Raw genomic sequence first — 17,921 nt, 5'->3', positions numbered from 1 at the left:
TCAGTTCAATCAGTACGATTTATCTATTTTAGTATTTCGGAATTTCCCGCATTACGTGTCTGTGTAACGTCAGCAACGATTCTCAAAAACTAACAGTAGCTCTAATTCTGCATCCTGAAAAATTTACAATAAAATTTGTTTAAAAGCCGATAATTTGAAGCAGTACAAAAATTTAAGAATCTAGTTAGCTGTCAAACATTAAAATTTTATGCGAATATATTCCTTTCAATAAATAGTTAAAATACTTTTTCTCCTCAACGCGAGAACTAAGTTATTGTTATTTTAAGATAAATCCGTGGCACGTAATTTTGGGATTTTCCCCATTGTGGGTTTTCCCTATGTGCAGATTTTTCGAAATTTTTAGTCCAGACTTAACTTTATTCTTCTCAGTTTCAAATCCTCTCGCTTAAATTTTTCTTTATGTATTTATAAAAAAAAATAGGTACATTACTTTGCTTTAAATATTATAATTATTTTTATTTGACAAACTTGAATACTTTCAGTGCCCCAGATATGATGGGACGAAAAGGAGGCAACCCAAATCGGTAATTTATTTTTCTATCTAGCCTAAAACCAAAGCCTATCTTATGTACTATAGCTTTGCTGGTCATATTGATTTTCGATATAAAAAATTAATATCGATAAAATACTAAAGTAAAGAATAAATGAACATGGCATGCATCCCTCTAACTCGAAAAGGTTAGCCCCCCCCCCCCCCCCCAACAATTAGGACATAATAATAGAAACAAAGACTCCTACCTTGAGGCACACAGACCAGCTTCCATGATGCCGAAGAAACCTACCCAAAAAAAGATCTGTTTCTTCGATAGTTGTTTAAACGTTCTAATTATAATGCTTGAAATGAAAAGGTGTTATTATAATCATGTACAACGATAACCACATCTTAACCACATCTTAACGTAATATATTTCTGTTTAAAATCCGGTGAAAAACCAATGACCGGGTTGTGTTGTTTCATCGCACAAGCTTAACCATAAATGTAGGATTATTTAAACTATGTAGGGGAAACAATCCATAAAAAAGAGTCGGTTATCGTTGTTATTTTATTTAGCAGCACGTGGAAAACTTTTTATTAGTGCCCTTCTGAATAAATTATTTGAATCACGTTGTTTCCGCTGTTTCTTGAGGCATCTCTCGGGAGGGGGGGGGGGGGGGCTGCTCCTCTTAGCGCGTCTACTGACCCCCTTCCCCGGACGAAATAAAAAAAATACTTAATTGATGTACAAAATATGTACATGTACATTAACCAGAGCCCCCCCCCCCCGCTCACAAACCCATAGAGAAAAATGTCCGAAAGAAACCTTGGCTGTTTTGCCAGCTCCGTGCACACGAGATAAGTACAAGTATTGCTGATATAAAATACAATACAAAATATTTTTTATTAACATTTATTTAAATACAATAAAGATAAAAAAAAGCTTTCTTAAAAAAAAAAGGTTCTTCTATGAAATATTAAGTGATTTCTTGAGCGATCAACGAATTTACTATTATACGTAAAGAATTTATATATATATATATATATATATATATATATATATATATATATATATATATATATATATATATATATATATATATATATATATGTTACGGTCAAAGCCCGAAGTCGGCCAATGCTAGGATTGGCCGGCCAATCCGCGCATTGGCCAATTTCGCCTCCCATAGGTCGCTCAAAGTCCGAAACTTTGCTTGATTTCGGCCTTTGGCCGGCCAATCCGCAGACTGGCCATGGTGGACCGGCCAAAGTCTGAAATTGCTCTTGATTTCGGCCTTTGGCCGGCCAGTCTGCGGACTGGCCATGGTGGACCGGCCAAAGTCTTAATTAGAAGATCATCTGGCTAGGGACGACCGGCCAAAGTCCGAATTAGAAGATCATGAGCAGATTTTGGTTTGTTTAATACCGTAATGATCATGAAATTAAGTCTTTATTGATTATTAATTAAAGTAAATGACAGAAACATTCAAATTTTTTATAGTACTATATAGCTGCTTGTTATTTTTACACTTGCAGCGATTTGTTGTGCACTTAGTTGTGCAATTGCAGCTAGTGTAGCCTTGGCCCCCAGTCAATGATTGTGAAGATGCGATGGTTCGTAGTGAATTTTCCTCAGTGCCAACTGACGACAATAAGAGCAGTTTTTCGTGAAGAATTGAAAACTCACTTCTAGCATACAGTTGTTTTAGAACACCATGTTCCGTTCCTAATTTGTAGAAACCGCCCTCGACAACTGCAATCACGCTTCGTGGATCACCGTGACCTCTGTCAACATCTGGAAAACGGATGCGTACATTGTCACCCACTTCACCATTTTTAAATTTTGTATTTGATGTTTTAAGCATCTTAGCACCTTGAGTTTGCAAGCCAGTATGAGCTGCTGATCTGTGTTCCATGATGTACCCTTCGTCTGCTTCATTGGGTATTCCACGAATAGCATGGACATCGTTGCCACAGGATCCACAAGAATGGGCTGCACTACAATGTTTTTCACAAACTATACAGAATCTGTTGGCCACATTATTGTCACTGAAATTGGTCTGGGCTTTCCGCCACGGCAGCAGATGTGTTAGCTGAGGATGTCGTTGCATTTATGGCAACCTCCATTTCTTGTTCAATGTTCTCAAGATCTTCCACAGTAACTATTTTATCGAGAGCCCATATATGGAAACTAACATGGATTTACATTTTTTTTTTTACTTTGACAGCCATCTGCTATGTCTGTCTCATGGTCTGACGGCCCTTTTGATCCATGTCACCTTGCATATAGAATGCTATACAATAGTATACAAACAAGAGCTAAACAATATGTTACTCACAATGAAAATGCACCCAGAATAATGAAAATGCGATCACAACTTAGTCTAGATAGAACATTGGCCAGGACATCCCGGCCCGTGCGCGCATTGGCCGGCCAATGTACAAAATACGCTGTCAAGTTTTAGCGCTTCGGACTTTGGCCAGTACGTCATGGCCAGCGCGCGCATTGGCCGGCCAATGTACGAAATACGATCTTAGTGCTAAGTTCTTCGGGCTTTGGCCAAGAGAGCCGGCCAATGCGCGGATTGGCCGGCCAATCCGCGCTTTGGCCGCACTTCGGGCTTTGACCGTAACATATATATATAATATGATTGGTTTCGGAAGCGGATGACTAGAGCACCACGGAGTCGGTAATGATTTAATGATTCCTCATCGACTGCTTGGAAAAACAATCCAGCATAAAGAACAACTCCATTGTCTAGTAGTGCGTCAAATCGTGAAAATGTAAAAGCAAACCAAACATTAAATATTTGCATTGATCACGTGTCATAAGCAAACAGTTTCCGGGGCTGATTGGTAAATAGGTATCTCGGCCGTGCGTATTGATGTCATGAGAGTTCAAGGCCATCGATGTATGTTCTATTGAAGAATATATAGATTTATTGTTTCAAGATTCCGGTGAATGATTTTTGAAATCCACGATTCAGTTTGTTTTAAAGGGTAACAAAAGAAGGCAATAGTTATAAAAAAAAATATTTTGGTTTATTTTTTTTATCAGTATCATAGAGATCCTTTTTTATTTTATTAAAAAAAAAAAACCCAGCTGTAAAAAAAATAGGTTAATCGATTTATTGGGTGGGGAAAAATGTGGAATTGATAGCAGACAGCGTTTTTCGTAGGTTTAAGAGGAATGTATGTTTATTAATGACAATGAAATTTCATTTCTTATCGGTAGTGCTTGTATACCCAATGCACACGTGATCAGAGGCGTAGCGAGGGGGGGGGCATATGGCCCCGGGCGCCGACCTTAGGGGGGGGGGGGCGCCAAATTGAAAGTTTGAGGGGGGCGGGACCGCAAATGAAAAGTTGGAGGGGGGTGCAAATCGAAAGTTTGAGGGGGGGATGCAAATGAAAAGTTCGAGGGGGGGGGGGGGGGGGCGCAAATCGAAAGTTTGTCCCCGGGAGCCGGGAGGGGTCGCTACGCCTCTGCACGTGATTGGTTATGGATTATGTTAATGTGGAATAATTTAGTAAAGAATTTTTATCGCAGTCTTACTTTTTTAAAGTTGCTTTAATTGATATTTTAAATAGCATAAGATGCAGCACTGAGAAAAGGGCTGAAGTATTTATGATCTGTCTTCCTGAAAAAAATTACAAAGGCTCAAGTAAAAATAAAACATAACTGGATAACATGCATTATGTTGTTCGTTTATTTTGTTTTTAATATCACGAATTTTATAATGTGTGTTTAGATAATTTTAACGATCGACTAATGTAAAAAAAAAGTGCCTCAATTACTGATATCCCGGTTAAAGACGTGGAGAAAATTGATAAAAACTCAATTCGGGTTTATTTTTGGTTTATTATTGTACATACTCATCAGAGATCGATGTCAATGACGCAAAGATTGATTTTATAACCAGTTCCAGTGTATCTTAAATATAGGAGAGGTATATTTTCATACAATTGATTGCTATTGCAGTTGATAGGATATGTATTACTTCAAGGGGTAGTTAAGGTGGGTCTGGTAGTGTGAGCACACCAGACAATAGGTAATACATGGGCATCACGTGTTGAGTTTTTCGATAAGTCGCTCCGAGAAGTAAAGAGCCTGACGATAATGTGCAAGTTTTAGTAACTGGCTACATCTATTTTACTATCAAAAACATGAGTCAGCAAAAATCCTGGCTACGCCACTAAACTACTCATTGGGTATTATTCGTAATAAATGCACGGCCGCATAAATAAATCAACATTCCGGTGCATAATTTATCAATTTATTACGCTGCTGTCTAATATTTACAATTCTTTTTGTCTATATTTTATGTTTGTATTATATATATATATATATATATATATATATATATATATATATATATATATATATATATATATATATATATATATATATATATATATATAATACCGTAGGATCATTGAATTGGGTAAATCAATCAATCATCCGTGTACATAGGCCACCAAATATTTGCTTCCTGTGATCTCTACCTTCAGCCCATATGTATGGCGCCCGGGTAGGGGGGGGGGGTGTTGAAAGGGCCGTGTATCTCACAAGGCGAAGGCCACTTTATACAAGACTATGTTTAACCTCGTCCATTCTCGCCCCGCGTGTTCCGATGATGGACAAAAGACAGGACAACCGAGTCCAGTTTGGTCTGGTCAATACTTTAGCTCTGGTTACCAGGTTTGATCTGAGACTTCGTTAAAAACCGGCGGTTCCGGTTTTCATTTGCCACAACCGGCATTTCCGGTTACGGCGGATGCTTCGAAATAAAATATTTGATGTAGCTGTTTGATTTCAAGCTCTTTGCCATAAATTGAACACTTGAGAATTAGTAGATTTTGACTCCCGTTTTCTATAGTTGGAATACAACTAGAATTACAACTCTAACAATTCGAATATTACAATTACTACAATATTAAAACGTCGCCGAATCTTGAATTAGATATTCTTAGATTGTAAATGATTTCAATGTTGTCTCTAGTACTGTCAAGCTTCTTTCTGCTACAGTGGTGGAGGGTCGACGGCTCCTACTTTCTACAAAGTGATGACGGCAGACGCCGGGCTGATGTTCTGGAATGTTCCAGCCGTCTGCTGGCCAACCGGAATGTCCTGGACCCCCCTGTCATCGGCGTCGGTCGACTCTCCTGTTACAGGCACTGCCTGGCGTCACCCGACTGCGACGCTGCCGTGTTTCTGGAACTTTCTGACGGCTCGACGTCTTGCACCAAACTGTCGGAGGTGTCGTCTGGTGGATCTCTGGATGGATTTCAGCAGACGGCGGTAGACGTCAGCAAGGCCAGACAATGCGAGTTGATCCTGGTCAACCCTTGCCTGAACAACGGGAAACGACTGGACGGTATCTGCGTGTGTGATGCCGCTTATACAGGTAACTATATCTCTTACTTGACTTAATCCTCTTTACTCATTGTGGAAATTAAGGCCTTAACCATACCCTTCCTTTTTGTCCGGTCTCCCGCTGTTGATTTTGCTGCATCCCAAGACATGCCTACTGTCTTCAGTTCCTCAAGAAGACTCCGCCTCTAGGTCTGTCTTGGGTACCCTCTCCTTCGCCTTTCCGAGGGGGGGGGGGGGCACACACGCGCCTGGCTTATCACAACAGGCAAAAATAATTGTTTAAACTAATTAACTTAAGCACGAAATGGGTATCATTTATTTTTTCCGATAACATTTCGTGCACAATTCTGATTAGATTGTTGCCTAAATTTTTTTAATGCTGTCGAATTAAAAAAAAAAGATACAAATTTTAAAGCTGTAAAAATTCTGACAACACGAAAAACTTCTGCTTCATTACTGTAATAACATTTTTTCTCGAAACTTTTAGCTAACAGGGTTTTAATTATCCGTTGCCAAATCATTATTCCGAAAAGTGTGCATGTTTATGTGTTTGATGTAAATAAAAAGCAACAATAATGTGACTTTTGAACAATAATACTGGAATTTTAAATACAACAAAAATTGGTTTTATCACATTGTTTCCTACAACAAGACCACGAAAACAGTTCGTCTCACTTGGCCAAATTTAGCTACAAGTGGTCAAAGTTGGCCTCGATAGGCCAAAGTTAGCTTCACTGACCAAATTTGGCTACAATTGGCCAAAGTTGGCCTCAATAGGCCAAAGTTGGCATGAGGCATCACGTACTGGTCATCGGTCTTAGACCCCATATCTATCATTCCATTCTTATATGAACCCCACTATACTATATCATCTGGTGTTCTTGTAATCTATTTCACACATTTTAAACTATATTTAATTGATAATTAATTTAAAAAAAAACTATATTTCTATTTGAAAAAAAATATTTCAGGAGAACTGTGCGAGCTGATCAATCCGAGCTACTGCAACGCGGCCTGGACAAGCGTGTACTCCATCATCATGGGCATCAGCGGCACTGCACCGACAGAAACCATCACGAAAGTCCTACCCGGGCAAGATATGTTCCGCGCTAAGATGAAATTTCGGGACACCAAACTGGGGGTGGACCGAGTCATCACGTCAGCCATGTTACGTATGAACGCGAGCGGGATTGTGGCGGGGGCCTCGCGGGAGACCCTGGAGAAAGACTCGTGGAGAACCATCTCCAGCACAGCCAGACGGCAGTTCGTGTACCTCAACGGGGACGGGACTTTCGAGGTTTTGAATTTAAATTTGAACGGGTTGCAGTATCAGATCGCGCCGTTCACCGGAAGTTTAGAAGTCATGGCTAAAGAGCCCTCGTATCAGAAAAAACTGGCAGGGTCTGTTGCTAGTTATGACCAGATGAAGCAGGATTTAGAAGACGGTTGCGATATCTTTGAGCAGACGACAGTCTCTGTTTACAATAAGCCGTTGATTACTTTAGAATTGACGCATAGGTATCTACTTTCCGACAACCTCGGAAAACTCCTCACACCACCTGCGATGGGGAATTTTAAATTTTTCCTGGGCGACACCTACGATCGCGCGGCGGCGGTGATGGGGAAAGGGTACATTAACACTGTCAACACGTACCCGGCGGTTCCCGAATACGACGTCAACATCTGCTGGATACCGGTTAACAGTACAGGTCAGAGGTCAATTCAGAAACTCGGCGCTTACCTGAGACGTGGGCATGAAGTCCGAGTCTACCTTAACGAGACCTTCTACAAGGTTCTGGAAGTTACAGAAACCCTGCAGGAGTTTACCTTCATCTTAGCACCCAAGATGTCCAAGAATGGAACTGAGCGGCTGGATTTGTCTACGTATGGTGTGAAGTCGCTGGTCACTTCCGGCGGGTACAGCCAAACGTGTACCCACGTGATGGAGGGGGAGACGATCAAGAACACGACGGACGGGGTGTCGAGTAATGTCCGGTGGTACATCGACACGAGGGTGTGGTCACCTGTCTACTCGGTGTATTCAAACGCCAGGTAAGTCACGTGATTGTAGTCACGTGGTCACCTGTCTATTCGGTTTTATTCAAACTCCAGGTAAGACACGTGGTCACCTTTCTACTCGCTGTATTCAAACTCCAGGTAAGTCACGTGGTCACCTGTCTACTCGCTGTATTCAAACTCCAGGTAAGTCACGTGGTCACCTGTCTACTCGCTATATTCAAACTCCAGGTAAGTCACGTGGTCACCTGTCTACTCGCTGTATTCAAACTCCAGGTAAGTCACGTGGTCACCAGTCTACTCGGTGTATTCAAACTCCAGGTAAGTCACGTGGTCACCTGTCTACTCGCTGTATTCAAACTCCAGGTAAGTCACGTGGTCACCTGTCTACTCGCTATATTCAAACTCCAGGTAAGTCACGTGGTCACCTGTCTACTCGGTGTATTCAAACTCCAGGTAAGTCACGTGGTCACCTGTCTACTCGCTGTATTCAAACTCCAGGTAAGTCACGTGGTCACCAGTCTACTCGGTGTATTCAAACTCCAGGTAAGTCACGTGGTCACCTGTCTACTCACTGTATTCAAACTCCAGGTAAGTCACGTGGTCACCTGTCTACTCGCTATATTCAAACTCCAGGTAAGTCACGTGGTCACCTGTCTACTCGCTGTATTCAAACTCCAGGTAAGTCACGTGGTCACCTGTCTACTCGTTGTATTCAAACTCCAGGTAAGTCACGTGGTCACCTGTCCACTCGCTGTATTCAAACTCCAGGTAAGTCACGTGATTGTAGTCACGTGGTCACCTGTCTACCCGGTGTATTCAAACTCCAGGTAAGTCACGTGATTGTAGTCACGTGGTCACCTGTCTATTCGGTGTATTCAAACTCCAGGTAAGTCACATGATCACCTGTCTACTCGGTGTATTCAAACTCCAGGTAAGTCACGTGATTGTAGTCACATGGTCACCTGTCTACTCGGTGTATTCAAAGTATAAGTCACAGGATTCTAGTCACGTGGTCACCCATTTACTTGAATTATTCAAACTCCAGTTAATTCAGTTAGCTTGCTATATTTACATTTTAAAAACATATACAGTAACAGAAAACAAATTATCAAGAAATTACAAAATCAGCAAAAATAACATCTTCAACAAATGTTAACAGAATTAACTGTGACTTGTTTGTATTTCCAGCGTTGCGTTCGGGTCTGTCCAAGTTTTGATCCAGGGGATTAGGTCAGGACAGGATGTGAGAGTGCGGATACAGTGGATACTGGACGGGATGTCCCGTTTCATGGATACACAGTCCAGCTCCATAACGGATGATGGCAAGGTTGGTCATCGTGTTGAATAGGGAACTTGTATGTTTTGTTGTTGAAGTTTGACCCTACCCTTGGGACTTACGGCTCAAGACAATAGCTCTTCCATAGCTATATAGATCCGTATGCCTCCGAGCACATCAAGTAAAATGAAAAGATCTCTGACCTAACAAATTATCTTGATTTCCTCTATCTTTGTCGTCATCATCTTTTCCCGTTTGTGCCCAAGACATATGGGGCAGATGAAGTAGAGTGCATCTGTTTCACGACTTCGATATATAGGGAGATATTTAGGTCAACCGCTTTTGTTTCTCCAACCTGAGTCAAGTACCCATTAAAGCTGAGTGGACTCAGGAAAGTCCTACAGACTCAACTCGGGATTCGAACGTGACTTTCGGTTTAGCAGCCATGAGCTGTCTTTATACTAGTACAATATAATTTTATTATCTTACACGGAAGTAATTCATAAACTAGTGGGTACTTAACTAGGGTTGGTGACAGAAGGAATAAAGGTGGCAGATATTGACAGGAGTGTTAAATAAGCAAGCTAGACTCATGTTTCTTCCAGACTTTTTTCTTCGAGGGGGAGCGGACACTGGTAAAAGTATACATTTTCTATATCAATTTCCATTGCGTTGGGGGGGGGGGGGGGGGGTGCAGAGTTTCTTCCAGGCATCTCTTCGGGGGGGGGGCGGGCTCTGTCCTCTGTCCCCCCCCCCCCCCCCAAGAAAGTCTACCGCCTACCAGAACGAAATGGAATTTATATAGAAAATGTATACTTTTAACAGTATCCTCCCCCTCTCCCCCGGAAATTTTAGTCCGCCCCCTCACCCGAAAATTTGAAGTGCTCCCCCCCCCCCGGGAGAAAATAGTCTGGAAGAAACACTGGGGGGGGGTCCACTGAGCTAGACCCGAGATGTCTGTAACCAGCAGCTTGAACCGTGTGTGTTTATTGTCTGCAGGTGAGCAGCGAGTCCGTGGTCACGTGGGCCACCACCTTCACCACCGCCTCCAGCACACGACTCAGCCCTGCCTGTGGCTACGAGTACGTCCTGGTCACATCTGAGGGCTACGTGGAGGTCGCGACTTTCAACATCGTGACCCCCGTCAAGAAAACGGTTCAGGACAATGTCAAGGTCACGTGGTTCTTGAACTGATGAAAGCTGACCGGTTCCAGCGGATTGACCTGGCCGTCTGAGAGGCGGCTGTCGACGTGTTGATATCTGGGGATGAGGTGTTTTGGCATTATCAAACTCGGCTGTTTTGTCTAGGTGTAGCTAAATAAAGTTATTCAAATTTCAAATTGATACGATTTTTCCTTTTTTGTTTATTTTAAAGCACAAATAGGCGATAGTGTTTTGTATGTGACAGGATGACTCTTAAATGAAATGAACACACTGCTTCAAAAAATGATCGACTTTAATGTTTGATTAAAAAATAATATTTTTTTTTGCTTTAGATGAAAAAAAAATCAACAATTATTTGACCACAGCCTGCATTCTATGCAAGCTATAGACTGTCTTGTAGTATACAAACTTTTCAAGACAAAATCTGAGAATTTTACCCCTGGGAAAGATGTTAGTCAGTCTCTATCACTTCGTCCGGGGGGGGGGGGAGGGGCGGGCTGACACCTCGATATATATATATATAATCTATATATTAATAAGCAAGAGCCGTCGATAAAACCCCATAAGACTGTGGAGTAATCCACCATAAATCCAAAGTACCCAAAGAATAGAGGCCAGTTTAATAAAACCTTGAATGGTGGTGAAAATTTATCAAATAGCTTATTTGTAAATATAAACATGGGAAATATTACCGAAACAACGGGAGTGAACTACTCTTAAACTTTCTCATATACACGCATTTTAATCTCATGTAATCAGTAAAAAGAATTCGGTTCGGCCAGTATAATCCCACCAAGGACTGGAAGTAGAACTTGAATGCTAATACATTTATTAACCAGTGGTGATCAACGCGAAATGCAACTTGGTGGAGTCTTTGCGAAAACAGCGTTACCTGAAAAAGTAGTTGTGTGCTGGAATAAACTTGGAAAGGTGGTCAGAAATGAATAAAGACACCTTTGTTCAGGCTATTTTAGGGCATGGCAACTGCTGATGATGTTCACATCTTTTAGGAATAAATACGAAAATAAAAATTCTGCTTATAATTAATTGACTATACATTTATGTACACGAAACATACATGTCAAACTATAGTAATAAATTACGATAATTTTCGCATACTGGTTAACTTTTCCCTTAATTATTTACAATTAGTTAATAGTACTGCATTTTTAATGGCAAATTACTATCTTACAAAAAAATGGTTAATGTGTGCTATATGATGATTTGGGGCATCTGACAATATGTGCTTTTGATGATCTGCTCAGTTTGATGATTTGTATCATAGATTATCTATGCTTTTTCATGATCTGATCCATTTGAAGATTTGTGCCGTTTGACGATGTCCGCCGTTTGATCATCTGTACCATTAGATCATCATTGTCATGGTATGGATTCATTCCTTTGTGATCGTCCTTAGAGGAGGTTATTTAGTTACCCTCGTCATGGATGCGTGCACAAACACGTGATTGTACTCTTAAATCTGATTGGACAAACACTAATATTATTTTACAAACTTTTCACTGTTTGGCATGACGCAAGTAGACCCCCCACCCTACCCCCCCCCCCTCCTGTTCAGTACCTATAGATTTGCGTACGGTAGAAAGAACTGAATCGTCGAAGGTTTACCTAGTAAGCAAACTATTGGTAGATGGATTAGGTCCACATTACGTTCAGACCTCCAGTCTTTGGGGTTTTGAATGACATTTCGATACCGGAATTTGCGTCATCCAATCAATGCGCTAACGACGCGAAACGAAGTGATCTAAGTTCAGTATTTGTATTGATGTATAGATCGTAAAGCACTATGTTATCGAACACTTGAGATCTTGACGCAACTAAAAACAATAAATACCCAACGAAAAGCGAAGGTATGTATGTGAGTTTTTTAGTTTCGTCTCGACAAAAAAAAAAATACTAGATCTAGTAGTGGTAATTTTTTTCACTGAAGTGATTTAAGCTAAATAAATAAAACGTTGATATAATTATTTTAGTTGCCAATTTAAAAAAAAAAAACAACAACATTTTCTCATAGGAAAAAAATTACGACTATTTAAACCTTTTAAAACTACGGTTCTATTGATATCTTTGTAAATTTGTATAAGTAATAAAAAAAAACAGCAACCAAAAAATCGATATAAGGTGATACGAATTGTGTCTTTTCTTTAAAGAATAAAAAAAATTCCAGAAAAACATTTCCAGAGTTTAAAAAAAGTTTAAGAAAAAAATGAGAGGTTTCCAGAACATTCTACTGGCCCTGACGCTGATGTGGTCACCGGGCAAGGCTGAGTACAGAACCCGCGTCATGCCCAGATCTAAAACAGGACATGCCCAGGACTGCACGGCCGAGCTGTTGACCAACCGCGTCATGCTCACCCAGAGAGTCACCGGACTCGGCCGCATCTCCTGCGTCAGCGACTGCGTGGAGTCAGCGGACTGTGACGCCGCTGTGTACCAGCAGCTCTTTGACGGCTCCGCTGTTTGCACGCTGCTGTCCGAGGTCATGGTGGCGGGAGGTCAAGGTCAAGCGCTGGACGTGAGCGGCTCAAGAAGTTGTCGCTTCATCCAGGTCAACCCGTGTTTCAATGGGGGACAACTCCATGAGGGCGTCTGCATCTGTGATAACTCTTTCACAGGTAATAATATCACTCACTTTTTATAACAATATATATAAATATAAATATAAATATAAATATAAATATAAATATAAATATAAATATAAATATAAATATAAATATAAATATAAATATAAATATAAATATAAATATAAATATAAATATAAATATAAATATAAATATAAATATAAATATAAATATAAATATAAATATAAATATAAATATAAATATAAATATAAATATAAATATAAATATAAATATAAATATAAATATAAATATAAATATAAATATAAATATAAATATAAATATAAATATAAATATAAATATAAATATAAATATAAATATAAATATAAATATAAATATAAATATAAATATAAATATAAATATAAATATAAATATAAATATAAATATAAATATAAATATAAATATAAATATAAATATAAATATAAATATAAATATAAATATAAATATAAATATAAATATAAATATAAATATAAATATAAATATAAATATAAATATAAATATAAATATAAATATAAATATAAATATAAATATAAATATAAATATAAATATAAATATAAATATAAATATAAATATAAATATAAATATAAATATAAATATAAATATAAATATAAATATAAATATAAATATAAATATAAATATAAATATAAATATAAATATAAATATAAATATAAATATAAATATAAATATAAATATAAATATAAATATAAATATAAATATAAATATAAATATAAATATAAATATAAATATAAATATAAATATAAATATAAATATAAATATAAATATAAATATAAATATAAATATAAATATAAATATAAATATAAATATAAATATAAATATAAATATAAATATAAATATAAATATAAATATAAATATAAATATAAATATAAATATAAATATAAATATAAATATAAATATAAATATAAATATAAATATAAATATAAATATAAATATAAATATAAATATAAATATAAATATAAATATAAATATAAATATAAATATAAATATAAATATAAATATAAATATAAATATAAATATAAATATAAATATAAATATAAATATAAATAAATATATATATATATATATATATATATATATCAAGAAGCATATCTTGACTTCTTGACTAACAAACAAGTGCCACTTAGCTGATTTTCTACTATAATACACTCACACCCACCCACCGACAGCCGACACACATATACACACACAGAAAACCCAAACACACATATATACACAATTTATTTATAGTTTTTTAATATCTTCCATGCAGGTGAGTTTTGTGAGTATGTCAACCCACCATATTGCAACGGGCAATGGAGCACGGTCTACTCATACAGCTCCTTATTTGGTAAAGCCACGCCCCCTGTTTTGGACAACGCCCTTCTCTCCCGGGCCAAAATCGTCTTCAGAGATCCGAGTCTTGGTGTCGTGCGGGTGATGACCTCATCCAGAGTCCGGAGCCCTTCAAACGGAGACTTCTACGCGCAGTCTCAACAGTTCTTGAAGAAATCGACCTGGAAGAACTTCACCACCACAGCCGTACGGCAGTTTGTGAACTTCTTGAAAGACGGACGTTACGAGTTTTTAACGATCAGCGGAACCACACCGCAGTACACTGACAGCACCGCGGATTTCTCGATCGTCACGCGGGACTCAGTGTACAACCTCAACGTTTCCGGCACCGCCCTCAACTTCCAGCAGATCCAGGAAGTTCTGGAGGAAGGGTTCGAGGTCCTGGACCAAAACACGGTCAGCGTGTTCGAGAGTCCTAAAGTAACAACCCACATGACCAATGTCATCTTGACCAGCGTCGTGGGCGGGCATTTCACGAACCCGCCGCGTTTTTACAACTTTAAGAATTTTCTCGAAGGTGTCAGCGACAGGGTCGAGGTCAATCTAGGTCAAGGTAAAATCGCGGCGTTGGTTTCCTACACGCTGGATAGTACGTTGCGGATCGGCACGTGCTGGATGAAGGTCAATTGTTCGGGTCAAAGGTCGAGCCAGAACCTCGGCGCCTACCTGAGGCTGGGACATGATGTGCGAGTCTACTTAGACAACACCTACTACAAGGTGCTGGAGGTGGTTCAAGTCATGCAGGAGTTTACCTTCATCCTGGCACCTGTCATGTCCAAGAACGGAACTGACCGGCTGGACAGTACCGTGCTGGGCGTCAAGTCGCTGGTCACTTCCGGTGGACGATTCCAGACGTGTACCCACGTGATGGAAGCGGAGACGATAAAGCTAAAGACGGACGGGGTGTGAGTAATGTCCGGTGGTACATCGACACTAGGGCGTGGTCACCTGTCTACTCGGTGTATTCAAACTCCAGGTAAGTCACGTGGTCACCTGTCGACTCGGTGTATTCAAACTCCAGGTAAGTCACGTGGTCACCTGTCTACTAGGTGTATTCAAACTCCAGGTAAGTCACGTGGTCACCTTTCTACTCGGTGTATTCAAACTCCAGGTAAGTCACGTGGTTACCTGTCTACTCGGTGTATTCAAACTCCAGGTAAGTCACGTGGTTACCTGTCTACTCGGTGTATTCAAACTCCAGGTAAGTCACGTGGTCACCTGTCTACTCGGTGTATTCAAACTCCAGGTAAGTCACGTGGTTACCTGTCTACTCGGTGTATTCAAACTCCAGGTAAGTCACGTGATTGTAGTCACGTGGTCACCTTTCTACTCGGTGTATTCAAACTCCAGGTAAGTCACGTGATTGTAGTCACGTGGTCACCTTTCTACTCGATGTATTCAAACTCCAAGTAAGTCACGTGATCCATTGGATAGTAGCCTTCGTAATGTCTCGCATTATTAATGTGGAGCTGCAGAATCTTCTTTTTTTGCTCATTTATTTCTATGTTGAATACTACTTGTTAAATGACTACTTTAACTTCTGCCTATAGCTTTAGGTATGTTGTACTTTAAGCTTTGTGGGAAACGTTCAGGGACTTAATTTTCCAGGGGGCGGGGACACTGGTTAAAGTATATATTTTGTATATTAATTATGTTTAATTAAGGGTGTGGGGTGATAGACGTCCTTCGGTGGTGTCCCCTCCCCCCCCCCACCCTTATCCGCCTAAAATTTGCCTCTGGCTTTAACCCAAATTTAAATATGTGTTTTCTGTTTTTGTCAGCATCGCTTCCGGTTCCGTCCAGGAGCTGGTGACGGGTATCCAGGAGGGGAGGGACGTCAGGGTGTGGCTCAAGTGGGTGCTGGAGACCAGGTCACGCTTTCTGGACTCACAGATGAGTTCATTGACCGACGACGGCAAGGTGAGTTGTTCAGGTCGATTCAAACGACAAGGCTAATGTTAGATAACGTAGGTTAGTTGAACATAGCACGGCAAACCTAATTGTTGCTCGAGAGGTTATAGTTGATTACATAACTTAATGGTTTACATCATTTTTAAGACCAAAACCGACAACCTCGACACCACCCTTAACACAAACATTAATAATAATCTTAACATAATCTTAAACATCTACTTTAACAACAACCTAAACATTAACCAAAACACCAATCATAGAACGAATACTTACAACAAACCCTAACACCAACCCTAACACCAACCCTAACACCAACCCTAACACCAACCCTAACCCCAACCCTAACCCCAACCCTAACACCAACCCTAACACCACTATGTCCACCAACCCAGGTGAGCACTGAATCAGTCGTAACGTGGGGTACTGACGCCTCTAACGTGACCTCCACCTTACTCAGCCCACTTTGTGACCTTGAGTACGTGCTAGTGACGTCAGAGGGCTACGTGGAGGTGATGAGGTTCAACATTCAAACTTCCGGGCTGAAGAGCGTGCTTAGCAACGTCCTCATCACGTGGTTTCTCTCGTAATGGATGGTATTGTTATTCAAAATGGATACATTTTTTTGTTGAGTACATAAATAAACTCAAAATAACATGAATTGTTGTAATTTATATGTATGTAATACATATGTATGCATGTTCATACACATGTCCCTACACATACACTTACGCCCACATTTATACCTCTGTCTCTACCTGCATCGGTACATGTACCTGTACCTATATCAACTTTATCCAAAAATTATTATCTCTGTCAAACCCACACCTTAGCCGTAGGCCCGTATCACCAATAAGACTAGGCTAATATCACCAACCAGTTTAGGTAGTTCGTATACCAGGCTACGTTCTTACCACCAAGCTGTCTAGGATCGTATCACCAACCCTTTAAGTCTTATATCATCAAACCGCCAATTCTCAGATCGACAACCCGTTTATTGTAGTTGACCTAAATTGTGGACTTCAATCCAGTGACAACCAGACGTAGTCACGTTTTTCTTTCTTCTCGATTTAAAAAAATACAACACAATAATAATCATTAAAAAAGTTTAAAAAAAACCCACGTTTTATGATTGAACTAAAAAGTAGAAAATAAATGTTATACATCACAATAATGCAAGCGATCACTCTACTATAAGCGATGAAAAACGTGGGGCGCCGAAGTAAAAGTTATATTACTATTGATTAGATCATACTATTGACTTTTATTAGGGAGCTTGTAGAGAGTCAACAGTATTAGAAACTGTAAGAAAATCACGGCGCCCCACGTTTTTGATCGCTTATAGTAGAGTGATCGCTTGCATTATTGTGATGTATAACATTTATTTTCTACTTTTTAGTTCAATCAGAAAACGTGGGTTTTTTAAAACTTTTTTAATGATTATTATTTTCTACTTTTTAGTCTTTGTCTGTTTGTTTGCATTGAAATCTTGCTATCGATTTTATCTTTTCACTTTTTTTTTGGTAAACGAAGACAACTCGTAAAAAGACAACTGGTAAAAAACGAGAGAACCTTTCTTCTTCGGTCTCAATCGCAAGTGAATGATTGTCAGAGGTTAGTTGATAGCGGTTAGGACGAGGGCTGGTTACTGACTAGAACACATAGATTTGAACCCGTGTCGAGTGGGATAGC

At 39.3% G+C, this 17,921-nt stretch overlaps 1 protein-coding gene and 1 long non-coding RNA gene across 3 annotated transcripts; both read left to right on the top strand.

Annotated features, from left to right (window-relative positions):
- Positions 1-364: 364 nt before the first annotated feature.
- Positions 365-10,487, top strand: LOC131941937 (uncharacterized). 2 transcript variants are annotated; one of them, XM_059301564.1, is made up of 5 exons: positions 365-545; positions 5,526-5,904; positions 6,845-7,925; positions 9,081-9,219; positions 10,168-10,487. In XM_059301564.1, exons 3-5 carry the CDS (start codon positions 6,913-6,915, stop codon positions 10,360-10,362), a joined length of 1,347 nt encoding a protein of 448 aa, XP_059157547.1. In that variant the 5' UTR covers positions 365-545; positions 5,526-5,904; positions 6,845-6,912; the 3' UTR covers positions 10,363-10,487. The 2 variants fall into 2 exon arrangements, with proteins under 2 accessions (XP_059157547.1, XP_059157548.1); XM_059301565.1 differs by having other exon boundaries at positions 5,500-5,904.
- Positions 10,488-15,225: 4,738 nt separating this feature from the next.
- Positions 15,226-16,819, top strand: LOC131941936 (uncharacterized). The gene is made up of 3 exons (XR_009386696.1): positions 15,226-15,294; positions 16,100-16,238; positions 16,625-16,819. It is a non-coding gene; the product is annotated as an uncharacterized LOC131941936 (long non-coding RNA).
- The last annotated feature ends 1,102 nt before the right edge of the window (positions 16,820-17,921 follow it).

The sequence above is a fragment of the Physella acuta genome, unplaced genomic scaffold (assembly GCF_028476545.2).
Source record: "Physella acuta isolate Inbredline_101_S28 unplaced genomic scaffold, ASM2847654v3 ptg000378l, whole genome shotgun sequence".
NCBI classification, from domain to species: Eukaryota; Metazoa; Mollusca; class Gastropoda; family Physidae; genus Physella; species Physella acuta.
Note: the sequence above shows the minus strand (reverse complement) of the source record. Positions and strands in the feature narration are given on the sequence as shown.

Coding starts and splice junctions, on each gene's coding strand:
- LOC131941937 (XM_059301564.1), top strand. CDS start 6,913: ATGGGCATCAGCGGCACTGCACCGACAGAAACCATCACGAAAGTCCTA. Junction 7,926..9,080: donor TCGGTGTATTCAAACGCCAG/GTAAGTCACGTG, acceptor TTGTATTTCCAG/CGTTGCGTTCGGGTCTGTCC. Junction 9,220..10,167: donor CCATAACGGATGATGGCAAG/GTTGGTCATCGT, acceptor TATTGTCTGCAG/GTGAGCAGCGAGTCCGTGGT.